General features: G+C 39.6%; 1 protein-coding gene and 1 long non-coding RNA gene across 2 annotated transcripts; both read right to left on the bottom strand.

Annotated features, from left to right (window-relative positions):
* On the bottom strand, nucleotides 1-27,635 carry LOC103517551 (membralin-like). Its single transcript, XM_008482591.2, has 10 exons — nucleotides 27,245-27,635; nucleotides 26,446-26,634; nucleotides 26,108-26,314; nucleotides 25,710-25,861; nucleotides 24,875-25,017; nucleotides 24,377-24,497; nucleotides 23,448-23,691; nucleotides 22,412-22,502; nucleotides 12,606-12,663; nucleotides 1-224 (listed from the first exon to the last, which is right to left on the bottom strand). Exons 2-10 carry the CDS (start codon nucleotides 26,622-26,624, stop codon nucleotides 4-6), a joined length of 1,416 nt encoding a protein of 471 aa, XP_008480813.2. The 5' UTR covers nucleotides 26,625-26,634; nucleotides 27,245-27,635; the 3' UTR covers nucleotides 1-3.
* LOC113470867 lies at nucleotides 21,370-21,887 on the bottom strand. Its single transcript, XR_003393771.1, has 2 exons — nucleotides 21,845-21,887; nucleotides 21,370-21,613 (listed from the first exon to the last, which is right to left on the bottom strand). It is a non-coding gene; the product is annotated as an uncharacterized LOC113470867 (long non-coding RNA).

Genomic DNA, 27,635 nt, shown 5'->3' with positions numbered 1-27,635 from the left:
CACTTACCTTAACCAGTGACGTTTGGTGATGACCGTGTGACAGCAAATAGCATCGTACTGATCTGCCAGCCACACAATCAGGATGATATAGAAAGCTGTCGAGGTGTCGGAGAAGAATTCGGACATGATAGCCTCCATGCCTACCAGGGCCAGAATAACGGTGAGCAGAGGGGCAGCCGGGAACGTCACCGTGACGTTGAACTCGAGCATTTGCAGGAGATCCACTGTGGGGGGAGAAAAATGGGGTTAATCAAATGGAAATAGTTCAATAGGTTCCAGCACCTTAAGAGGAGATTCGTAGAAGCTTAACCCATCCTTTAGGGTTGTTTACCCCTATACCTAAGCCGGAGTTTGGTTTTTGTGTATGGGCTTAAATGTGAAGTATTATTTGCGCTCATCTGATGGGAGGTAATCCCCGAGGGGAATAAAATTTCTCCTCGTGATGACATCATTTGATTATTTCATATTATTTATCAACCCTCCTCCTCCTCCTCTACCTTTCTTCTCCTCCCATACACTTCTGTCCCCTAACTTCCATACTTGCATGCGAGGGATGCATATTGGATACGACCGAAAGAGCACATATTTTTTCTGAGCTTCCAAAGGTTTAAACTCCCAATCCTTTCAAGCCCATAAAGATCCACACACTCTTATCTGTCACCTTACGTCAAGCTTGTTCCTTATTCCTTTATATTGGATCAAATGCACGACCACACACTTATCCAGCATAAGATAAGTGTGCGTGGACTTTAAGGTACTATGCCTACCTCACGGACACGGGAAATAGAATAAGTATGTATTAGATATTAAGCAAAACTCGGATAATTAGAAAACCAAGGAGCTAAGCCAACAAGTTGAATACATCAGTCCCCAATGGATCACTAAAGTTAAGCAACGTTCCGCGTGGTTCGCATCTGGATGGGTAGTCATCTGTGCAAACGCGTGCAGCTAGCGTTTTCCCCCAACACGCAAGCTAGGTTAATATGACATTAAATCTCTGATGGTGGATGTCACCAACCTTCTTTCCAGCCTCAAACAGCCCATTAGCTTAACAGCCCTGTTAAGCTAATACATTCCCGTAGTATGTTTCTCATTAGCCGGGCAGTAAGACATCACTTCTCATTTAGGGTACTGGGTGTACAGGAGAATAAGTCAATTAATTAAATATGTTAATAGCTACAATGGACATACAAGTGTAAATTATTTTTGTTGATGAGGTGGATTTTCTACCACCAATCTTTCACTTTTTCGCTCTCAGTTCAGATCAAAAACATAAAGTGGGTCGCAAAGATATCAACTTCAAACATGAAATTTTAAACTTTGTGTGTGAGAGAGAGGGGAGGAGGAGGGAGGGTGGGAAGGAGAGAGAGAGAGGCTATCATCAGCTTCCTTCAAAGTTTTTTCGCCCAAACCCTCTATTTATTTCTTCTATCGCCTCCTTGCTCTCTCTCTCTCTCCCCTCTCTCCCTCCCCTCCTCTCCTCTCCCTCCCCCCTTCTCCTCCTCATCTTCTTCTTGTACTCTCTGATCACCCCTTTAATTTTATCTTGTTCCTTTTCCCTCTCTTTCTATCCAAACCATGGATAGGAAAGGATATAGGGAAGAGGGAGAAGAAGGAAATGAAGGGACGAGAAAGAGAGGAAGAGAGAAATGAAAAGAGAAGAGGGAGAAAAACGAGAGAAAGGGAGAGAGAGGGAAAAGGGGTTTTCGTAATAAATCCGAACACAACAAAAGCCCCTCTCTAATTAATTCGAAATAGAAAAGCCAAGTTTACTACTAGTACTGTCTCTCTCTGTCGCTTTTCATAATATTAATTTCCTCTATCTCTCTCTCTCGCGCGTTATCCCATCAGGATAAAAATCCGCCCCGGGCGGGAATCGAACCCGCGGCCTAGCGCTTACAAGGCAGACGCGCTACCAACTAAGCTACTAAGCTGGCACCAAAAGGTTTAATTGGCCCAAACGGAGAAACAGTTTCTAGTTTCTGAATGAAGTGTGTTGCGATTTTGACGGTTTTTATTTGGCCTGTTTGTTTGGTCCGACATAATTCCCGAGCGGTTTGTGCTATTACGATTCAATTCGACAACAATGGACAAATAAAGGACATTTGCTTCATATTGTTTGTATCCGGTCGGGCCTTTTTTCAAACTTTTCTTTTTCTAAGTGAGTTAGTCCATCCACTGAACTCACCAGAGTTTACTTATTGATGAAAGGCATTTTACAATACAAAGATCTTCTCCCAAACTGAAAAGTATAAGTTAGTATAACATGGGTTACAAAAAAAAAAAAGTTCAATGGGGTCACGCATCTCTGTGTACACACTGTATCTTGATCCCAAGCTTATATTATATGCTCCCTACTCAATGCATGTTCATGTATTGTGGAAGGGGGGGGGAGGAGAAGAGGCGGAGAGGAGGGGTAGGAGGAAAAGTGGAGGAAGGGTTTTTATAGTGAAAACGAAAAAGAGAAGATATTTTTAGATTATATAAACAGCAGCATGTTTGATGAAAGTTTGCGAGCTAAATTCAAATTTATCAAACTTTTTTCATTGGATGACCTAATATACTCGTGAGATCCTAAATATTCCTAATTAAAAATGGAAATTTCATGAGAGCAGCTACTCAAAGTCTGTATCGACGGGCTTGTTCCCAGATTTTTCATAACAAATTCGTAGAAATCTTAGATACCAACCTTCTTTTCTTGTTAAGGTTCTAGTTACCTACCTAAGGCACTTGCCACTTTTTAAGCTATGACCAAAATAATAAGCACGTAAAATTCAGAAAAACTGATGAAAATAATATGAACTTAATTTAACGCAAGAAGAGATGCTCCAGTCGACAAATGGGGAGAAGAAGAAGGAAACAAGAAGGGGGAAGAGAAGGAAAACACAGAAAACAGAAGGTAATTTTCCGAGGGAAAAGCACAGAGAGGGGAACAAGCAACAGGAGGGAGAAAGGAAAAGGCACCCTACACACGATGTGTTCATTTGACTTCGGTCTGTAATACCCGATCCAGATGGATTTGAGTGAAATAATGTTGTCAAGTTTACAAATCTGAATTATGTCAATTTTTCCACTACAGAATCCCGATTTGCATTGGATTTGCTAACTTCACACAAGTCACAAAAACATTGGTCACTTCGCATACGTCACATTTACATTATGCCATCATAGCTGTTTCCCAAAACCATTTGGATTTAGACTGGGGATGTGCGAATAAAACCATTTGGATTTAGACTGGGGATGCGCGAATTTAGATGTACCGGATATCCAGCAGAGCCACAAAATAGACCCTGTTCACTAGAGATTTCCCTATACACAATTAAGTTTTAGATTGGTTGCAGTCCATTCGGACTGCTGGACGCCTCGTGTGTAGGCTTGCTTAACCTCTTAAGGCGTTAACTGGCTTAAAACTCCAACAAACCGTTCGTTTACATTCAACCCTGTTTCCCTCTTTCATCGAAACACCTTCTCTGCACGTATCGCAGTATAAACTGCTATCACGAAGGTAGGGAAAAAGAAAATCCACTCCCATATCTTCTAGCACCGGGGAAGAAAAACTGAAATAAGGAAAGTAAAAAAAGCGAGCAGATATAAATAGAAAAAGTACACAAAACTGTAAGTGATATTGTTTTCTGAGGCTTTCTTAAAGTTGAGGGCTTTGAGGAAGGGTTCTGGAGTGATGAAATAGGAAATGCGGAGAGAGAGAAATACGAATTGTGGAGAAAATACCTACTCAGAAAATGGGTATTAAGGTGTGACCGACCGACCCAACCGTCGATCAACATTGATCGATGTCGACTGAACCTTCCACACTGCCTCTCGACAACATAGATTCACCTCATCGATCGAAGGCCCATCGAATTTGTTTGGACACACCTTTAGATCTGTAGAAAGAAATAGTGAACAGTACCTACTCAAAAGATGGTCTGGTCTACTATCTGGTGGGGATGAAAAGAAAAAGTTTCCCTCTGATCAGATCAAACCTCGGATAATTTACACAAAAAAGAAAATGCATTTCATTCAACCTCTGACTTTCCAACCCCTCACTCAGAAGGACAAAGTGATGAAGCGCACCGCAGACATCGGTGGCTTTCAGCGGGAAGGGAAAACCCCTTTGAACATTTTCCATGAAATCTCATTTCCGCACACAATTTCATTTTGCGAGAACGTCAAAACAAAAAGAATCCCTCGCCCTCTTCACCCCTTATTGTGCCACATCTAATACTTCGCCCCGCGACTTCGCCCCGCGTACTGCCACCTATAATACTTCGCCCCGCGTACTGCCACCTATAATACTTCGCCCCGCGTACTGCCACCTATAATACTTCGCCCCGCGTACTGCCACCTATAATACTTCGCCCCGCGTACTGCCACCTATAATACTTCGCCCCGCGTACTGCCACCTATAATACTTCGCCCCGCGTACTGCCACCTATAATACTTCGCCCCGCGTACTGCCACCTATAATACTTCGCCCCGCGTACTGCCACCTATAATACTTCGCCCCGCGTACTGCCACCTATAATACTTCGCCCCGCGTACTGCCACCTATAATACTTCGCCCCGCGTACTGCCACCTATAATACTTCGCCCCGCGTACTGCCACCTATAATACTTCGCCCCGCGTACTGCCACCTATAATACTTCGCCCCGCGTACTGCCACCTATAATACTTCGCCCCGCGTACTGCCACCTATAATACTTCGCCCCGCGTACTGCCACCTATAATACTTCGCCCCGCGTACTGCCACCTATAATACTTCGCCCCGCGTACTGCCACCTATAATACTTCGCCCCGCGTACTGCCACCTATAATACTTCGCCCCGCGTACTGCAACCTATAATACTTCGCCCCGCGTACTGCCACCTATAATACTTCGCCCCGCGTACTGCCACCTATAATACTTCGCCCCTCATACTGCCACCTATAAACCTATAATACTTCGCCCCTCATACTGCCACCTATAAACCTATAATACTTCGCCCCGCGTACTGCCACCTATAATACTTCGCCCCGCGTACTGCCACCTATAATACTTCGCCCCGCATACTGCCACCTATAATACCTTGCCCCTCGTTCTGCCACCTAAAATACTTCCCCGTTAAATGGCGCAGGCAATGAACGGTTCCACGAAAGGGCTGTACGCGGAATCCTACCTGAACTTTATTATGCTGGAGGTTTGCTCTAATTAAGAGCTTAGAGGAGAATGTGGAGGGATACCGACTCAGAGGAAGACCACGATCCAGATGGAAGGACAACATAAAGAAGGATGTAGAGTCCATGGGAATCAAAAACAAGAAGAATGGAAACTTGGAAACAAGTGGCTTTGGAAAGAGGAGAATGGGCACTGCTGTGACAGGCATATGGTCGTTAAAACCGCAGCCAAGGGTAAGTAAGTAAGAAAGTTTCCCGAAAGGCAGATATACCTATAGTTCCTATTGTAAGAGTAATGTAGTAGGGATATTATCACCGTACCGTGTAATACCCACTTGGTCTTTCAACGTTTCGATAGATCTTTTCGTGTTGGAAGACCAATTTGGGGAAGATGTAATACCGTATGTACCGACCTCAAGTGAGTTTAGAAAACATTGTATTGTATCCTGGCATAAAATTCTACGTCTTTGATGCAAAAAGCCGTAAATCCGACGTTAAGTTCATGTAAAAAGATGAATGTATGTATGTTTTCCACCAACATAGAAAATCCTCATCTCCACCTCCACATTTGCCGAATTTGGAACAAAAATAGCTACCGTTTAGAGGTTGACAGTGACATAATAGGAACATTATGCTCAATTTAGGACGGAGAATTCATTGTCTTCTTGGCTGCCTTTGACAAAAATTCTTCTCCTTTTCCGGAGGAAAAAAAAATTGACAAGGGAATATATTGGAACTTTGGGAAACAGAAGTAGTGGGAGAGAAGAGGGAGAGAGGGAGGGAAAGATCGGGAATCAACAATATAAGAAACCGACGACGGTGTAAAACTGATATTGCCGGGAAAAGAAGGGGAGGGAAACGGGAGAAACAAGGCTTACCACCAGTCAGTGTAGGCGAATTAGTCGGAAAACAGCGAAAGAAATAGAATTATTAATCCAGTAATGCTTCAAAAGATCAAGTTACTTTACCCCGGTAGTAACCCAACACCATTATTATGGTCGAATTCTGAAAGAATATTGATCTCAATATGTGCCTCGGGTGGGATTGAACCCAAGTTCTTTTGCCAAACAATCATGTGCTTAACTATTTAGTTTCAGCACGGACACACTACTATACGCTACTATAACACCCTGACTTCGCCACACTTTTGTCGACCATTGTTCACCAGGACAAGGAAAAGGGGAAAGTAATACATGTTGCTTCCCCAGCCACCCACCTCCCTCTGCTTTTTACTCCTCCAGTGTTTTTAGCCTGTTGCCCCATGCCTGTTGCTTTCGACAATTTATTGCTATTGACACACGCTTCTATACACTTCTCTTTGCTCACTCGATAAATTTCACCTCTCACGTGCACACTGTTTGCTCTTTCTTTTGATGCTTGTTTGTTCATGGATATTCATGGATGGACGAAGAATAAGATGGGCCTTCTCCCAAGATACATCTTATATTATAAAAACAAGTAATTAATATTGACGTCTGACTGGACTGTCAAGCCCAGTTTAGAGCTGGTGGAAAAAGCCCCTCATCTTTCGAAGTTATAGAATTCATAAGCTGAGGTAGAGATTTTGCTAACTTTTCACCGATGTTGCCAGATATATCATTTTTTTTTACGATGTTGCCTATACGAGTAGTTCGTGATTTTTCCTAGCCTTTGGCGCCTTATGCCTTGTTCGTTCACAGTATGCTAGCCTAGCTACAACTCACTGTTTGCTCTTTCTTTTGATGCTTGTTTGTTCATGGATATTCATGGATGGACGAAGAATAAGATGGGCCTTCTCCCAAGATACATAATTAATATTGACGTCTGACTGGACTGTCAAGCCCAGTTTAGAGCTCGTGGAAAAAGCCCCTCCATCTTTCGAAGTTATAGAATTCATAAGCTGAGGTGATTTTGCTAACTTTTCATCGATGTTGCCAGATATATAATTTTTTTACAATGTTGCCTATAGTTCGTGATTTTTCCTAGCCTTTGGCGCCTCATGCCTTGTTCGTTCACAGTATGCTAGCCTAGCTACAACTGTGCCTTGTTTTCGGATGCTTCAGTAGTACAGTGGTTGTGAGGCGTTTGCCGAGTAAGCGGGAGGGTGTACCTTTTTTACATGGATTTAGAAGGGGATCTACGCCATTTTGTATAAAAGAAGTCGAATTTTACGTCATTTCTATCATAACTGAGGCAGGGCAAGAGAGAACCTTGTTTGTTTGAGAATTCAATCAATACAGTTAGAGCTGTTTATGTACTTGATTTCCGAGTCAGTAACATCAAATGGTTCTTTCTACTGGGAATCACAATTATTAAGTTAAATTACAATAATAATCATTATAATGCTACATTACACGTGTACTCATTCTCAAGTTACATTCCAGTCTTCTCTAATGATTATCGTACGCCAAAAGCTCGCAAACGGCATCTTTAACGAGCTGACAAGTGAAAGCACTGAGGCGAAAAAGAGGAACCTTGATGAAACGCTCGAACGAAAAAAACAGAAACCTCTCAGGTATAAATCACCCGAAGGTTTAATAAGAAACACTAACAAACGCGTTGTTCGTTGCCATTTAAAACGACAAATCTCACAACAAATCAACTGATGTGAGAGAAAAAACGGGACAAACATATTAAACGCCTGATCAACGTCCAGAAATCCAGAATATTCCAGAATCAGAAGCGCTACTGAAAGCTCAATCACTAGTGATACTATTGAAGCATTGAAGGTCCTTCGAGTCCGAGGAAAGGGGATAGATAATACTGAGTGAGAGGATGAGAACATATTGGGGAAACTTTCAGACGAGGAAAACACGAGGAAATAAAGTTTAATTTTATTTTTAACACGGGAAGAGATTGAAAGAGGGAGAAGAGAGAGAATAGAAAGGAGGAGAGGGTATGAAAGGGGGAGAGAGATTTGCCATACAGCATCGTGATGGTGGTATGGAAATTCAACAGCAGGGAAGTGAGGAGTCATTGACAAGTGAGATACGGGGAAGAAGGGGAGGGAGATGAAAAATAGGACAGACGGCAAAAGGAAAATGGAGGGGAAAGGGGAAGGAGGAGGGGGAAAGGCAATATGTTTATATATGAGGCGTCGGACAAGCTGACGCCGTATTCAAATTTTCCAAAACAAAAATGTTTTAGATATAAAAGCTAGCGAGAAAGTGGGAGAGGGAAAGAGATATATTGGGAGACAAATGGAGCGGGAGAAAGAGGGAGGGAGATAATCATGATGGTGTTGAAAATGAAGTGTTTGTTGCTCTTTGTACAGGATCTGGTTGTTGTCTATTGTCCGGCGATTTTTGACAGAATTGGTCGAAAAGATTCGCTATATTCAAACTGAAGAGCTTAACACAAAATAGCCGTTTTGACTGTTTCGTGGCCAAACGACTGGGAGCCATTAATGCGTGCAACGATAGAAAAAAATATAGACATCAAAAGGACTTCTCCAAATATGTATACTCCAAGGAAGCCAAACCAAGATATTTAAAGAAGTTAGCAACGTTGATACCAAAGCAACCAGAAGATTACACCAGGGTGTCACTTATTACCTTGTCTTGTTATAGAAACCATCGTGCGTGAGTTTCCAGTTCTCTTAGAATCCTGTACAAAACAATAGGATTCCCACAGTTCCTCATTGAACGTACCCTGTCGCCCATTTTCATCCCTGACGAGCCATTAATGCGTGCAACGATAGAAAAAAATATAGACATCAAAAGGACTTCTCCAAATATGTATACTCCAAGGAAGCCAAACCAAGAATACCAAGATATTTAAAGAAGTTAGCAACGTTGACACCAAAGCAACCAGAAGATTACACCAGGGTGTCACTTATCACCTTGTCTTGTTATAGAAACCATCGTGCGTGAGTTTCCAGTTCCCTTAGAATCCTGTACAAAACAATAGGATTCCCACAGTTCCTCATTGAACGTACCCTGTCGCCCATTTTCATCCCTGACAATATTGAAATTCATAATGAAAAGTTTTTAAAAACAATTTACTTCACTTCACTGACTGGATGACGGGTGGATTTTTTTTAATTGACATGTTTTGTGCTCGTTGTATTAGGATATAGCGTCAGGAACATGACGATTATTCTCAGAAACAGTAATGTTTTACGTTAGGGGAAGGGAGAGATATAAGGCAGGTTGGAGAGGATTGCTAAATGCGTAGGTAGAGTTTGGGGTGCACTCATGCTTGAGACCCGACAGGGATTTTAGTAAACTGCCCTCTGGACCTCAGTCAGCACTTGAGAGTTCTAAGGAAAATAAAATGACTTTAATATCAAAATCAGATGGTGATTATTTCCAAGTCAAGATAGAAGATTTATACATATATTTTATAGACTACATACCTACCATTCCCCCCCTCCCTTTTTTTTGTATTTATTCCAAAATTTTTGTTGATATGATTACGGTACATTCTTAAATTTACAAATTTTGATTTTCTACTCCATTTTCAAGAGGTGATAATTCATCCGATTCTATAGTTTGTAAATTTTCATCGTTGAGTGCTAAATTGTCACCAACAAGTGAATTTTTACTCACATTCAGGAGGTCACTTGCACTATTTTCAGTCTTTTTGGTCAGTTCTGGACCTCTCTTGATATTCAAAGCTATCAACATATTTTCAGTGTCAATTTTCAACTTCTCTTCTTTATTTTCCCAGATCTTTCTGTACTCGACAAGCTTTTTAAGTTCGTTTTCCAACTGGAAATATTTCGTCTTTTTTCGATCTTCGGCGTTTTGTAACTGTACGACCCGATAATTTTGATGTTTCCGATCTTCTTCTAACATTTCTTCCTTCAACTGGAGCGGAAAATTTTTCGCAGCTTTCTTTTTGAGTACAAAATTCGTGATTTTTTCCACAGGAGTTTTCATGAGGAAAGGTGGAGGAACAACATGTTTCTGTTTCTTTTTCAACTCCATTTTGAATTGTTTCAAGTAATCCGGTGATTTCGCGGGACCATGTTTGGATGCTGTTGTCTTCTGCCTTTGCCTCTTAGAGCACGGACTATCACGTTTCTTTATTTTATCATCGTTAGGGAAACGGAACACTTTCATGCTTGCTGCACAATTCATTTTTAGTTTCAACTCTCTAATCTCTGCCTCAACGGTTTTGATTTTATCCAAGTAGTAGATCAAGTTCTTATTCTGGCGTTCATTTTCCTTGGATAGATTCTCAATCATCTTGGATGACTTCAACATGTCGCGCTCCATGTTCTTTTTGTCCCGGTCTTGTTGTCTGAGTTGTTTCTTGAGCACTTGCATTTTCTCATCATTCAGTTTAAACCTATTTAGATATCGTTTCTTCTCCTGTTTAAACCATTGCAAATGTCTCTTGTATATCCCTGTGTTTATGAGAGCCTTGAATTTCTTGTCCATCATCTCCGCATTTCTCTTTTGTAACTCTAGTCTCGTCGTATCGTACATCTTGCGGTCTGCTCTCATTCCATTTATTTTCATTGACATCCTTTCTATCTTTATTTCAATCTCTTTCAGTTTTTTCTTCGCCCTGTACAACACATTGCCCTGTTCTCTATTGAACACGTAATCCACTAGCTTTTCATATTCGGTTTTCCTCTTCTTCTGTTTTATCACGTGAACACTAGGAATACTTGATACCTCTATCTTTTCTTCTGGTATCTCCTCAGATACATGCTCAGATATGGGTATTTCACTGGCAACACTAACGGCCTTCTCCACACAAGGCTCTGTCTTGTGTACAAGTAAATCCTGAACTTCATCGTGTAGAGCATCTGATTCTTGTTTGATGTACTGGTTGAAGTCTAGTAGATACTCAAGTTCTTCAAGAGCTTGTTCATATTGTTGATTGAACGCTTGTTCTACTGGGTTCAATGCAGCTCAGATATGGGTATTTCACTGGCAACACTAACGGCCTTCTCCACACAAGGCTCTGTCTTGTGTACAAGTAAATCCTGAACTTCATCTTGTAGAGCATCTGATTCTTGTTTGATGTACTGGTTGAAGTCGAGTAGATACTCAAGTTCTTCAAGAGCTTGTTCATATTGTTGATTGAACGCTTGTTCTACTGGGTTCAATGCCGGTGTTGGGAATTGTTTCAGGAAGGAATGACAGTCTATAACACAACGTTCTAAAGAGACTTGCATTATAACCATAAACTAATAAAATGTGTTCTAAATTTGTTAATATAGTAACATCCTAAATTTTATTACTCTAGAATTGACTTGCTCTCCCCTATTTGAACGATTTTTATCTTGTTCCTTTTCCCTCTCTTTCTATCCAAACCATGGATAGGAAAGGATATAGGGAAGAGGGAGAAGAAGGAAATGAAGGGACAAGAAAGAGAGGGAGGAAGAGAGAAATGAAAAGAGAAGAGGGAGAAAAACGAGAGAAAGGAGGATGAGGAAGGGAGAGAGAGGGAAAAGGGGTTTTCGTAATAAATCCAAACACAACAAAAGCCCCTCTCTAATTAATTCGAAATAGAAAAGCCAAGTACTGTCAGGGAGAGAGAGGGAAAAGGGGTTTTCGTAATAAATCCAAACACAACAAAAGCCCCTCTCTAATTAATTCGAAATAGAAAAGCCAAGTTTACTACTAGTACTGTCTCTCTCTGTCTCTGTCGCTTTTCATAATATTAATTTCCTCTATCTCTCTCTCGCGCGAAACAAAATTATCCCTATTCAACAGAAACAGATGGTAGAAAGAGAGAGGAGAAAAGGGAAAGGAGAGAGGAAGAGAAGGAGATAGAGAAAGGGAGGGGGAAAAAGGGAAACAAGGAAGAGGGAGGGAGAGAAGGAGAAGGGAAGCGAAAGGATTTTCATAATATTAATTTCCTCTATCTCTCTCTCGCGCGAAACAAAATTATCCCTATTCAACAGAAACAGATGGTAGAAAGAGAGAGGGAAAGGAAGGAGATAGAGAAAGGGAGAGAGAGAAAGAGGAGACGGAAACAAGGAAGAGGGAGAGAAAGAGAAGGAGAAGGGCGTTGTCAATAATTTGCCGGATTATAGGTTACAATGTTTCAGTCACTTGTGTTTCTAGATAAAGTAATAAATTCTGTAGCATCCGTAATTCTGTACAAGATACAAAAACAGTCGAAATAAAACAAGAAACAACATACAAAACTGTAAACGGTAGAAATAAAACACGAGACACAAATTTTCAAGGAGCTATGAACATTTTACTGAAATTAACTAATGATATCCAATTTTGCTATTTTCTAAATGAGTTCTTAAGATGAGTCCAAACATGGTCGACCGGCCGTCAATCGACGAGGTGAATCTATGTTGTCGAGGCAGTGTGGACGGTTCAGTCGACATCGATCGACAATGTGTGGACACATCTTGAGGTTCACTCAATCACTAAGATTGGTCCATATTCTGATGGAGTTTTATAGTCCACTCAACCACTAATTATTAGATTAGTGACGGATGTATGGTTGTTGAGATAGATATTATGTATATGTATTCTTGAGATTTACTTACCAATAAAGACAAACACCTGATGATGGGAATATCTGAGCAGCATTGATATGGATACCGTCTGAAAACAAGAAGAAAGAACAATAAAATTGAAATTGACAGAAGTTTTAAGTCTACAGTTTCATGATCATGTTGGAGTGTTTCTAAACTTCTGAGAATGCTTGGAGACTCAGAGGTTAACTAACCCTTAGCATTGATATGGATACCGTCTGAAAACAAGAAGAAAGAACAATAAAATTGAAATTGACAGAAGTTTTAAGTCTACAGTTTCATGATCGTGTTGGAGTGTTTCTAAACTTCTGAGAATGCCTGGAGACTCACGAGGTTAACTAACCCTTTCATAAAAACCTGTGTAGACCCAGGCCTTAAGTACATATTTAGAAAGTACAAAAATTAACCTTAGCTGTAGAATGCTAGGTGCCTAAATTTCAACAATTTTGAATCGAATAAATTTATTGAATTCAAATTGTTGAAACTCACACAAAACCAACAACAGAAAGTTCTGAGTCCCAATCAGATTAAGCGATGTCCACCCACACACACCGTATTCAACAACGGTTTACGATTTACAATTTGGTTTACAATATTTACAATCGCAGAAGTTGGTTTCTGACATTTGCGAGAATTCACGGTACCAGAATTTCAAGCAGACTGGTTTTAATAAGGATTTGGTTGTGTGAGTAGCCCAGGCAAAATAGACAATAAACTTGAACGATTAAAATTACTGTAACTATTTCAGGCCAGAGCTTTTAGGATATTTAATCCATCAGTTCCATGCACTTCCATCTTCCGTGCGTAAGAATACGGCGACAAATACACTAAATAATAATCCAGGAGCACTTCCTGAGCTAAATAAAGACGGAGCGGAAAATAATGCATAGGCATAGTCAGACCGTCCACTTTGTCAGACAGTCAGAACGTGTATGGCGGAAAAAGCTTGAGACCTAGGTCTGTCGGACGGTCTGAGAGAGTGAATGGCTAGCCTTACAGCAAGTTGTTTGTAGAACCTAACAGAAGTAAGATGAAAGTGTTGACGCTCCGTTTTAAATGTTTTTAAACGAAAACCTTGATTTAGCAATGTCGTACCCGCAGCTGTTAAAAACTATTGGTAGGCACTAGCAAATTACATTATTGTTATTAGGTATTATATCTTGTTACCTTCTATCCCTTTCCATTAATAGTATAACCATCTCGATGTTTTTTTTTTTCTTTTTTTTCTTACCCTCCCTTACCCACCTTTGTAAACTATCCTAGTTACTAAGGATTTTTATGTCAAATAAATAAATAAATGTTGTTATTCTATAAGCTACAACTGTGCCTTGTTTTCGGATGCTTCAGTAGTACAGTGGTTGTGAGGCGTTTGCCGAGTAAGCGGGAGGGTGTACCTTTTTTACATGGATTTAGAAGGGGATCTACGCCATTTTGTATAAAAGAAGTCGAATTTTACGTCATTTCTATCATAACTGAGGCAGGGCAAGAGAGAACCTTGTTTGTTTGAGAATTCAATCAATATGAATTACAACTTCGTATTTAAAATGATTGATGAAAAAAGCGTTCATACAAATATGAGCGCTCTATCAAATGCTTTTGAAAAGTCCAGTTTCTATTTGTTCAAGTACACAGAGGTTAGAGGGTATTTCAAACTGAAGCCAGGATACGAGGAACCAAGAGATGCATCATCAAATGATGCAGAATAATTATGAATTTGTCATTCATTAGCCATTACCATTGAGAGATCTTCAAAGGTCAAAACAAATGTAATATCCCATCATATTTACTTTACTCAATTGAAGTAATATAAATACAAGGGTAATATTTGTATGAATTACAACTTCGTATTTAAAATGATTGATGAAAAAAGCGTTCATACAAATATGAGCGCTCTATCAAATGCTTTTGAAAAGTCCATTTTCTATTTGTTCAAGTACACAGAGGTTAGAGGGTATTTCAAACTGAAGCCAGGATACGAGGAACCAAGAGATGTCTTGCATTATAACCATAAACTAATAAAATGTGTTCTAAATTTGTTAATATAGTAACATCCTAAATTTTATTACTCTAGAATTGACTTACTCTCCCCTATTTGAACGATTTAAATTACTGTAACTATTTCAGGCCAGAGCTTTTAGGATATTTAATCCATCAGTTCCATGCACTTCCATCTTCCGTGCATAAGAGTACGGCGACAAATACACAAAATAATAATCCAGGAGCACTTCCTGAGCTAAATAAAGACGTAGCGGAAAATAATGCATAAGCATAGTCAGACCGTCCACTTTGTCAGACAGTGGGAACGTGTATGGCGGAAAAAGCTTCAGACCTAAGTCTGTCGGACGGTCTGAGAGAGTGAATGGCTAGCCTTACAGCAAGTTGTTTGTAGAACCTAACAGAACTAAGATGAAAGTGTTGACGCTCCGTTTTAAATGTTGTTATTCTATTCTATTTACCAATGTGTTGGATCAAATAATTGAGAGATCTTCAAAGGTCAAAACAAATGTAATATCCCATCATATTTACTTTACTCAATTGAAGTAATATAAATACAAGGGTAATACCTATGTGTATGAATTACAACTTCGTATTTAAAATGATTGATGAAAAAAGCGTTCATACAAATATGAGCGCTCTATCAAATGCTTTTGAAAAGTCCCTTTTCTATTTGTTCAAGTACACAGAGGTTAGAGGGTATTTCAAATTGAAGCCAGGATACGAGGAACCAAGAGCTGTATCATCAAATGATGCAGAATAATTATGAATTTGTCATTCATTAGCCATTACCAACTACGTGGAATTGTTACAGCATTTGTAACCACTGTAAAATATCAATTATATTTAAAGTCACTTTTTCGGAGTTTTGACTTCAGATTTGGATTTTTCACAACTTTTTACGTAGGAATCGACCTTTTATTCATAATTTTTACTCAACTGCAACTGCTCCATTGTTACAGCATTTGTACCCACTGTAAAATATCAATTATATCGACAATACTGAAAAATTTTGACTGTAATATTTGTTATTCAAGTGTAAGCGCTAGGTCGCAGGTTCCAGTTCCGCCCAAGCCGAAAAAGATAAGGTTCGTTCTCGGAACGGCTGGCTCCTGTCCTCCTATCTTCGATTTCGGGATGGTAATACTTCCCTTGTTAGAGTTCCCTCTATCAAACCCAGGACCGTATTCATTTCTTTTTCTGTGATCGCCAAATAATCATAATGTTCGTTCTCGGAACGGCTGGCTTTCTCCTATCCTGTCTTCCTTCTCTCTTCGATTTTGGGGACGATAAGACCATAGCAGTTAAAGTTCCCTCTGTCAAACCTCTTAAAAAAAGTAAAAATCCCTACAGGAATTACTTCACGACTTCGAGTAAATTGTTCCCATGAAGAAGGGCCTACGTTATTTTGGATACTAGCATAAGCACTTCTTCCTGGGAACAATTGAAGTTTTATCTGGTTGAACCTGTGGAGTGTAGACCCCCTGTTTGCATGATTATAGTTTATAGGAGTGCATATTACAATATTTAAACAAAACATGTATAATTTTGGTTCGGTAAAAGTTTTCTTTCCAAGAAGTTTTCTTTCATTATATCAGTTTTCTTTCCAAGAACAGCACCTTTACAAGGGCCCCCAGGTTCACAGAAATGGTACTCTACAAAACCTGCATTGAGGAATAACTATAATTAACGTATATGACCTTATAGGATTCTGTGAAAGAGTAGAGAGTACATTACATCAGTTTTCTTTCCAAGAATTCGTCCAGATTGAAGAACAAATAGATTATTGGTAACTGCTTTGCAGATATTTCATACGGGAGGGGAGATTTTTCAGTAGACTTACCTTAATCAGTGTCGTTTGGTGATGACCGTGTGACAACACTACCGTCACGTGACGTGAAGTGATGGTAGTGTTCTACCTCTACCTATGACTTCCCTTGTTACAGTTCCCTCTATCAAATAATTTAAAAAAGGGGGGGCTTTCTAAGTCACTTGCGGGGCTTTCCAAGTCACATTTCGGGGCTTTCCAAGTCACTTTTCGAGACCGTGTGACAACACTACCGTCACGTGACGTGAAGTGATGGTAGTGTTCTACCTATGACTTCCCTTGTTACAGTTCCCTCTATCAAATATTTAAAAAAAGGGGGGCTTTCTAAGTCACTAGCGGAGTTTTCCAAGTCACATTTCGGGGTTTTCCAAGTCACTTTTCGGGGCTTTCTAAGTCACTTACCTTAACCAGTGTCGTTTGGTGATGACCGTGTGACAGCAAATAGCATCGTACTGGCATTACATCAGTTTTCTTTCCAAGAATTCGTCCAGATTGAAGAACAAATAGATTATTGGTAACTGCTTTGCAGATATTTCATACGGGAAGAGAGATTTTTTTAAAGCTCTCCATTACGCATTTGATGATAGAGTTAGGTTTAGTCGTGTGCTTCAGATATTTAAATTGGCCTGGTTATTCTGGGCCTCTCGCTCCCCAGGCCTTTTACAAGTGAATATAATATTATTATAGGACTTATAGGCATATAGGCTATGCAACAAATAGATAATATACTCGTGTTTAAAGGGGTAATTCACTCATATTTCTCAGATCGCATTATTCTTTTCCTTCCTTTTTTGCCAACATGAGCGATTCAAGAGGAAAATTCATTCGAATTTCTGAAAATATCTTTGTTAAAAATGCTGGCATTTTAATTGAGAGAGAAAAAAAAAAACCAAATCGAAGGTACAGATAAAACTTTTCAAGTATTCTTTAGGTGAACTGAAGCAGTTGCCAGGTAAGTGAAGTTAGGACAAGACAAGCAATGTCTTTCAAAAAATAAAAAAAATAGTGATATACTTAGTTAAACATAGAATTGAAAGTAGGAATCTGCATTAAAAATGAAGAGCAGACAGATAAAAAAAAACCAAATCGAAGGTACAGATAAAACTTTTCAAGTATTCTTTAGGTGAACTGAAGCAGTTGCCAGGTAAGTGAAGTTAGGAAAAGACAAGCAATGTCTTTCAAAAAATAAAGAAAAATAGTGATATAGTTAAACATAGAATGGAAAGTAGGAATCTGCATTAAAAATGAAGAGCAGACAGATTGCAGACCAGAATAGAATTCTGTACGTGTGTCTGGCAGAATGAAAGGCTCAGGAAGGCGCGTCTGGTTTCACAGTGTAGGGTTTCAGGCTCGTATCCCCGAGGGGAATAAAATTTCTCCTCGTGATGACATCATTTGATTATTTCATATTATTTATCAACCCTCCTCCTCCTCCTCTACCTATCCTCTCTTTCTGCTCCCATACACTTCTGTCCCCTAACTTCCATACTTGCATGTGAGGGATGCATATTGGATACGACCGAAAGAGCACATATTTTTTCTGAGCCTCCAAGGGGTTTTAAACTCCCAATACTTTCAACCCCATAAAGATCCACACACTCTTATCTGTCACCTTACCTCCAGCTTGTTCCATATTACTTTATGTTGGATCAAATTCCTTTCTATCTTTATTTCAATCTCTTTCAGTTTTTTCTTCGCCCTGTACAACACATTGCCCTGTTCTCTATTGAACACGTAATCCACAAGCTTTTCATATTCGGTTTTCCTCTTCTTCTGTTTTATCACGTGAACACTAGGAATACCATTCAAACTGAAGAGCTTAACACAAAATAGCCGTTTTGACTGTTTCGTGGCCAAACGACTGGGAGCCATTAATGCGTGCAACGATAGATAAAAATATAGACATCAAAAGGACTTCTCCAAATATGTATACTCCAAGGAAGCCAAACCAAGATACTTAAAGAAGTTAGCAACGTTGACACCAAAGCAACCAGAAGTATACACCAGGGTGTCACTTGTTACCTTGTCTTGTTATAGAAACCATCGTGCGTGAGTTTCCAGCTCCCTTAGAATCCTGTACAAAACAATAGGATTCCCACAGTTCCTCATTGAACGTACCCTGTCTATACTTACATACCTTTTTATTACTATTGTAATGATAAAGGAAGGACGGACTAAAAACCTGTGTAGACCCAGGCCTTAAGTACATATTTAGAAAGTACAAAAATTAACATGGCGATCGCGAACTAAACTAATACAGCTTCGCTATACTTTAGTAATAGAACGTAAAAAGTCACTTTCACGAAAAATCATGGCACTTACACGAAAGTATCGAAGTGCAGTGTAGCTAAAACCAAATGTCAGCCCAAAGCAATCAAACTTGTTAAGGCTGATTGAGAGGCTGACGAAAAACGCGGACCCCGTTTGTACACGGGAAAAGGCGAAGAAAAAGAAGATAATTATGAGATGAAAAGTGTGGTTACAAAGACTACGTTATACTCGTAGTAACAAAGACTATACGTTATAGTTACAAAAACTATACGTTATACTCACAAAGACTATATGTTATAGTACTTATAGTTACAAAGAATATACGTTATACTTACAAAGACTATACGTTATACTTACAAAGACTATGCTTTATACTTACAAAGACTATACGTTATACTTACAAATACTAGCATAATGAGGAAATCACGAGGTTAACTAACCCTTTAATAAAAACCTGTGTAGACCCAGGCCTTAAGTACATATTTAGAAAGTACAAAAATTTACATCGCGATCGCGAACTAAACTAATACAGCTTCGCTATACTTTAGTAATAGAAAGTAAAAAGTCACTTTCACGAAAAATCATGGCACTTACACGAAAGTATCCAAGTGAAATTATTCAGCATCAAGTCTGACCTCAATGTAACTATCACCTGATCCCTAACCTGATATTGAACCCAATAGATGAAACCACGTAATAAATGCAACCCCCGTCCTAGGTTGATTTGGAGAGGATGGAAATCAAATTAAAATTGGCGAATTGAAAAATAGAGGACGAGTTAAAATAGAGGTATAATTAAAACAGAGCTATAATTAGAGCTGCTATTCAATACCACTAACACCAGAGACGGAGGGAGAGTTTATCAAGAGGTACAATTCCTGAGGTTGAAGCCTTAGGGTTCTTTTTATTCGTCTTTCTATTAAGAGTATTTATTATTGTTACTTGGACGACTCTATTCACAAGCTAACCAGAGACAAGTCAAACTAAAAGATTTTCCAAGGATCAATAATTTTCCAACATACGTACTTTGTACAAAATAATTGCAGGTATGTAGAGTAAAATAAATAAATTCCTCTGGCAGTCTACATTACATTTAATGTTATCTATTATGTACTTACTTTCATTTTACCTATCATTATTATCAAATTTTCACATTTATTTATAAATACCTCTTAGATTGTTTGGATTTAGATGCTTTGAATTGTTGTACAAGCCAGCCGTTCCGAGAACGAACATTATCCCAGCAGGATAAAATCCGCCCCGGGCGGGAATCGAACCCGCGGCCTAGCGCTTACAAGTAATAGAAAGTAAAAAGTCACTTTCACGAAAAATCATGGCACTTACACGAAAGTATCGAATTTTTCAGCGTCAAGTCTGACCTCAATGTAACTATCACCTGATCCCCTAACCCGATAAACCTTGAACCCAGTAGATGAAACCACGTAATAAATGCAACCCCCGTCCTAGGTTGATTTGGGGAGGATGAAATCAAATTAAAATTGGCGAATTGAAAAATAGAGGACGAGTTAAAATAGAGGTATAATTAAAACAGAGCTATAATTAGAGCTGCTATTCAATACCACTAACACCAGAGACGGAGGGAGAGTTTATCAAGAGGTACAATTCCTGAGGTTGAAGCCTTAGAGTTCTTTTTATTCGTCTTTCAGTCAGCTCCCACAATACATATTAAATGGAACTTAACTGGCTGTTAGCTTAACAGGAGTTCTAATGACTGAATAAATATTGGTGAAATCCAACATGAGTAAAATATTTCAACTCTTTCCACAAAATATTTCAACTATTTTAACCCTTGTGCATCCAATATTCCATTCTAATCTCTTCTCTATCCTTCCTCCTACACGTAACACTATCTCATATTACACTCAAGCAGTTTTCTCTCTCCCTTCTCCCTCTCTCTTTCTCTATACCCTATTTCTCTCTATCTTCTTTCTCCCTCTTCTTTCTCACTTTCTCCATGCTACTTCCATTTCTACATTTCTCACTTTCTCGTCCTTCTCTCTCCCTCTTCTTCTTCTTCCCGCCTACTCCTCCTTCTTCTTTTCCTTCTCCTCCTCTTTCTCCTCCTCCTTCTCCTCCTCCTTCTTCTCCTCCACTATCTCATATTACACTCAAGCAGTTTTCTCTCTCCCTTCTCCCTCTCTCTTTCTCTATACCCTATTTCTCTCTATCTTCTTTCTCCCTCCTCTTTCTCACTTTCTCTATGCTACTTCTATTTCTACATTTCTCACTTTCTCGTCCTTCTCTCTCCCTCTTCTTCTTCTTCCCGCCTACTCCTCCTTCTTCTTCTTTTCCTTCTCCTCCTTCTTCTCCTCCTTCTTCTCCTCTTCCTTCTCCTCCTCCTTCTCTTCCTCTTTCTTCTCTACCTCCTCCACTTCCTCGTCCTTCTCTCCCCCCCTCCTCGGCCTCCGCTCTCCCCCCTCTTCCTCCTTTTTCTCTCTCTCTCTCTCTCCCTCTCATTTTCTATTCTAGAATTTTCGGAGTAGTTTTTCAGTAGGAAGATGGGCAGTATAATAATCTCTTGTTAGGAGAGAGAAATGCCTTATTATTATATGAATCAGATTTATTGTGATGCTACTTACAATACTCTAAAATATAAATAATATCTGGAATTACTTTGTAATGTTAATCAAAGGAAACCATCTACTTACCTATAGTCAAACATTTTACTCAGTTCTATGTCACTCTCATCTTCACCCTGGAAATCTTTTAATCTTCTCCTCTTAATTTTCAACTCCCTGGCATAGGAATTTTCAATCGTGTAATCAGGACCCCCTCCACCTCGCAGGATTTCCACCCGCAGTATTCCATCTCGGGGCCAAGAGTCTTTGATATGTGAGAGACAGTTGGAGGGCGAGTGGGAGAAGACAACATGAATGTAGGCCAAGATGAACAGAAATGAGATGGCCTGAAAATGGAATTGGTGGTGTTACTGCCCTTGACTGACTAAGACAGGGATTTTTTTTTTTTTCAAGCAAGTAAGTAATGGGAAAATATCTCCTTGGACCTTTTCTTATGATAATACCTGCATAACTAGGTAATTGAAGAGCTTGGTGGTAAGTATATTGGTGGAACATGACTATCATTTGGAAATTAAGAGTAAAGCTCAATTCTCTCAGGACACCCTAGTTTCACTTACCCATAGTAGAAGGGAAAATTCAATAAACCTTCTAACTGGTTTGAGGAGAGAGAGAGAGGGAGGGAGGGAGAGAGAGAGAGAGAGAGAGAGAGAGAGAGAGAGAGAGAGAGAGAGAGAGAGAGAGAGAGAGAAAGGAGAAAATGAGGAAAGAGATATAAAAGTTATCATTTTTCATTTTTATAATATGAAATTAGAAAGAATTTCCCTTGCTAAAGAAATAGCAGAGGTTGAGTGCGAAGGGCATCCACCCGTAAAATTTGTAGCTAAAACCAAATATCAGCCCAAAGCAATCAAACTTGTTAAGGCTGATTGAGAGGCTGACGAAAAACGCCGACCCCGTTTGTACACGGGAAAAGGCGAAGAAAATAAGATGAAAAGTGTGGTTACAAAGACTACGTTATACTCGTAGTAACAAAGACTATACGTTATAGTTACACAGAATATACGTTATACTTACAAAGACTATACGTTATACTTACAAAGACTATGCTTTATACTTACAAAGACTATACGTTATACTTACAAAGACTATACGTTATACTTACAAAGACTATACGTTATACTTACAAATACTAGCATAATGAGGAACGCTATCACATAAGAACCTCGACCCATCCACATGCTGACAAATCTGTAATGTTCCCCCGTCACTACATTCCTGTAAACACACGAGCGCAAAATTTACTTCAACATCTCAAACCAACACTGGCAGATGAAATTAGGGGACTAAAAGAAGGAATTTTTAATCGTGTTAGCATAATTAAATGCTTGTCACAAATATAGTTCCCCGATTATTACACCTAGATACCTAACTTTTTTGACTTGATTTGGACTCGAACCACTAACATCCAGATCCAAAGTCCAACGCGTTACAACTGCACCACCAAAGTTCTAAATAATGTTCCCCCGTCACTACATTCCTGTAAACACACGAGCGCAAAATTTACTCCAACATCTCAAACCAACACTGGCAGATGAAATTAGAGGACTAAAAGAAGGAATTTTTTAATCGTGTTAGCATAATTAAATGCTTGTCACAAATATTGTTCCCCGATTATTACACCTAGATACCTAACTTTTATGACTTGACATGGACTCGAACCACTAACATCCAGATCCAAAGTCCGACGCGTTAACAACTGCACCACTGAAGTTTTACAGGGTTCCTCTCTTCGATTTCGGGGTGATAAAACCTTCGTTGTTAGTTATTACAGTTCACTTTATGAAACTAGGAGAAAAAAAAAGGCCTGAGTCATAACATGCCCATTTCGAAGTGAACATCCCTCCCTTTAACCCTCTGGCGAAGTTTTACAGGGTTCCTCTCTTCGATTTCGGGGTGATAAAACCTTCGTTGTTAGTTATTACAGTCCACTTTATGAAACTGGGAGAAAAAAAAGGTCTGAGTCATAACATGCCCATTCCCTCCCTTTAACCCACTAAAGTTTTACAGGGTTCCTCTCTTCGATTTCGGGGTGATAAAACCTTCGTTGTTAGTTATTACAGTCCACTTTATGAAACTGGGAGAAAGAAAAAAGGTCTGAGTCATAACATGCCCATTCCGAAGTGAACATCCCTCCCCTCCCTTTAACCCACTGGCACTCACCTCAGATAACCCTTATTGTCCTCACTCTCCGCCAATGTCTTAATGGAGGCCATCAGAATGTCATCGTAGCCCAGAAGCTCATCCAGAACAAATCGCGAGAAGGAATCCCCGAAACAGGCGTCCTTGGCCGGGTCCAGAGTGACAATCATGACCGGGATGTTGAGTCGAACCCGGGTCCCCGGATAGAGGCGTAGGAACCCGTGCTCCAACGAGTACTCCACCATGTACTCGCCTTCCGGCCACACTGGAAGAGGAAATAAGGGGTAAAAAAAATAATAAAAAAAAACGAGAGCTCGTTTTTTTTTTCAAGTTTATTTCGTAGCAATGAAACAACTGCTACATTAGACTCTTGTGGTCTACGAGTATGTCGTAGCATATCTTTATTTTCATTTTTGTAGCAATGGAGCAACTGCTACATTAGACTCCTGTGGTCCGTGACATGCCCATCTCGTAGTATACCTCTCATCAGATGGGCGAGAAGAGACAGAATACTTCCCATTTAGGTTCTGGGTCAACACGAGAACACCAGAAAGTAACCCGTAGAAATGTTTGCGCAGTCTAAAAACGAGTACAAATTTCTGTCGATATAGTGGGAATCGAACCCGGGACCTTCTGCATGGCAAGCAAGCGCGTTACCACTGGGCTAACCGTGCCCCCAAGATAAAGATCAAGATTTTGTTAGCCAGCCTAGTTACCACGGAAGGTAGAGCATCTGCCTTGTAAGAGCTAAGTCGCGGACTCGATTCCCACTTGAGGCAAACTTTAACCTAAACAGATAAAGTTCGTTCTCAGAACGGCTGGCTTTCTCCTGTCCCGTTCTCCTATCTTCAATTTCGAGATGATAAAACCTCCATTGTTAGTTATTACACAGTTTTCATTATGAAACCTTGAGAAAAAACACCTACCTATTCTATTAATATATTATTTACCTGATCGCATCAGTTTCTCCACTTCCGAAGCTTTCTCCTTGAGCGGCTGAATAATGGTATCTACCATGGTGGTACTCACAGCCAGGGTTCCGTTCTCAGTGATCGTGGAATTAGGATAGTCCTGGAAATATATCAGTCAACACGGGGTAAATTCTGTAGCCATTTCCACATTACTACAAGTACCTCATTTGCAATAAATTAATTGTATCCATTATCTTTAAGTATTGCTGAAGGAAAGTCCACTAAAAAAGCATTGGAATTACCTGTGATTCAGATGATGTCTCCATAAGTATTGTGTAGCGTGGTGATTGGACATTCTGTCGGACCAACACGCTATGTTCCCAAACTTTGAGTAAAAAGTGTTCACTGAAATCGAAAACCCCGTCTTCGTTCGTTCTTCCCTCTCACTTCCCGACTTCAACCCTTGGGCTAAGGCTTTCCAGGTGGGAAACAACAGCACAATTGCTGCAGGAAAGTCTTTGGGAATGTCGGATTTACCTGAGATTCAGAAGACGTAGGTTCGCCCTCCTCATGATCAGGACTGGAATCTACCCTCTCCTCTTCATCACCCTCTTCTGTATTTGATACATCTAATGTTGACGTACTATTCACTGAGTCTTCCTCTTCACTGTTTTCATCAACTGCAATCACATAATGAACACCAATAACTTAAAGGTAGAAACACAAGTAACTTAAAGGTAGGAACATCACATGATGTGACATAACGTGATGATGCTAGTGTAGCTGTCAAGAACGAAATTACCTACAATATTATGGGAAAACTTTGAACTACATCTTTCCGACTTCACTTGATGTGATGATAGTGTGTTTCTACCTTAAGTTCAGAGAGACATAATATTCAACATCCAACCCTGATAAGCACAACATAGGATATGAAAGGAGCCCAAATGCTGTTCTGGACGTCCAGGTGGTTTTATTTGCCCCTGTCAATACTTCCACCATTTGCCAGGCTGGGGGACTTTAAACAGGGAGTACACCAGCTTAGTCTGGCTGGGGGACCTAAACATGGAGGATGTCAATCTTAAATTTCCCTTGCTAAAGAAATAGCTAAAGTTGAGTGTGAAGGGCATCCACTGGTAAAAAAAGTAATAATAATAATAAAATAAATCATAATAAAATGTAGCCAAAACCAAATGTCAGCACAAAGCAATCACTTTAGCTAGGGCTGATTGAGAGGCTGACAAAAAATGCTGATCCTGTCTGAACATGGAAAAAGGCAAGTAAATAACTCTGAATGAGAAGGGGGGAAAGGCAGAGTCATTTGTGGAACAGGCCCCTGGTGATCAAATTATCCCTGAGTAGTACTACTCACCTGTTCCAGAGGATGATGTCCACTTGAGTGCATCCTCATAGGATAGTGAGGTGCGTAGCATGGACATGGCTGCACTCCACAATCCTATGGTTGCCGTTTCTTTCTTCTTACTGGGGGTGTCAGAGTGGGAGGACTCTAAACTAGGAGACCAACTGAGGGAAGAAAAAGATAATATTGTAGTGTAGGTAATTAATTACTTATCTCCTTATTATAGGAGATAAGTAATCAATTTTGAGTCTATTACTCCATTTACAGGTCCCTAAATATTTCCTGTTGGGCACCAAATGCCTTATTATTATATGAATCAGATTTATTGTGATGCTACTTACAATACTCTAAAATATAAATAATATCTGGAATTACTTTGTAATGTTAATCAAAGGAAACCATCTACTTACCTATAGTCAAACATTTTACTCAGTTCTATGTCACTCTCATCTTCACCCTGGAAATCTTTTAATCTTCTCCTCTTAATTTTCAACTCCCTGGCATAGGAATTTTCAATCGTGTAATCAGGACCCCCTCCACCTCGCAGGATTTCCACCCGCAGTATTTTTTTTTTTTTAAGCAAGTTAGTAATGGGAAAATATCCCCTTGGACCTTTTCTTATGATGATACCTGCATAACTAGGTAATTGAAGAGCTTGGTGATAAGTATATTGGTGGAACATGATTATCATTTGGAAATTAAGAGTAAAGCTCAATTCTCTCAGGACAATCCAGTTTCACTTACCCACAGTAGAAGGGAAAATTCAATAAACCTTCTAACGGGTTTAGAAAAGGTTCTAGCATAAGACAAGGAGGCTTTGAAGAATAATGCATGAAATAGTCTGTCCCTTGCATTCATGAGTGGATTCCTGGGGTGCCGAGGGTTGTTATTGTCCAAATTGAAAGGATCTTGAGCTGGTATGTCCATTGCAGTGATTCTGAAAAGACAAACAAAGGGAATAAATTAGGGGGAGTGAAATAATTATTATTTCAGTCCAAATACTCTTGTGTGGAAATACTTGTCCTTGTCTCCATTCATACCAATATCTGAGTACTCAGTAGCTACCAAATTTTTCCTCTTCCTTTGTGAGTGATTGGTACCTACAGACTCTACGAAATTATTCACTGGGAATTCCTATCTACCTGACATGATCTAGATGTTTGATTCATGATAAAATACAGGAATACCATGGGGTAGGTGTACCCTATTCCCTATTGCATACGGTAAAATTTCATCTGAAACTTACGTTTGGTACAACTTCTCAAAGCATGATCTATTGGGACATCCTCAAGACCTTAGGGACTGGGGTCAGGAATAACTCAATACTTGTCCTTGTCTCAATTCATACCAATATCTGAGTACTCAGTAGCTACCAAATTTTTCCTCTTCCTTTGTGAGTGATTGGTACCAGCAGACTCTACAAAATTATTTACTGGGAATTCCTATCTACCTGAGATGATCTAGATGTTTGATTCATGATAAAATACAGGAATACCATGGGGTAGGTGTACCCCATTGCATACGGTAAAATTTCATCTGAAACTTACGTTTGGTACAACTTCTCAAAGCATGATCTATTGGGACATCCTCGAGACCTTAGGGACTGGGGTCAGGAATAACTCAGGGGCTTAATTGGGAGACTAGAGACTGTCCTGACCAAATGGAACAACTGGACTCTCCATAAGATTAACACTTGGCAAACTGAGCTAGTTACTGATAAGTTATCAACAGAATGAGACGATCATTCTATGTGAAATATTAACCGTTCTGTCTGTTTCACAAACACTGCTAGCAGAAGGCAGAAGGCCAAAGATGTATTTGTATCTAGTTCTTGGTCATTTATGCAACCTTTCTGTTGTTTTTTTGTACTTTTTTCCTTGTAACTTTGGTACTTTTGGTTTTTTACTTCTTTTGATTTTGAAATCCTTCAAGCAGTTC

Source organism: Diaphorina citri, unplaced genomic scaffold, assembly GCF_000475195.1.
Source record: "Diaphorina citri unplaced genomic scaffold, Diaci psyllid genome assembly version 1.1 scaffold1885, whole genome shotgun sequence".
NCBI classification, from domain to species: Eukaryota; Metazoa; Arthropoda; class Insecta; order Hemiptera; family Psyllidae; genus Diaphorina; species Diaphorina citri.
The sequence above is the reverse complement of the archived record's forward strand: the minus strand, read 5'-3'. Positions and strand labels throughout refer to the sequence as shown.

Excerpts from the sequence above, each read along its gene's own strand:
- LOC103517551 (XM_008482591.2), bottom strand. The coding sequence starts at position 26,624 with ATGGACATACCAGCTCAAGATCCTTTCAATTTGGACAATAACAACCCT. Across the intron at positions 26,315-26,445 it reads ATTGAATTTTCCCTTCTACT|AAAAGGTCCAAGGGGATATT; the intron begins GTGGGTAAGTGA and ends TATCATCATAAG. Across the intron at positions 22,503-23,447 it reads GACAATAAGGGTTATCTGAG|GAATGTAGTGACGGGGGAAC; the intron begins GTGAGTGCCAGT and ends GTGTGTTTACAG.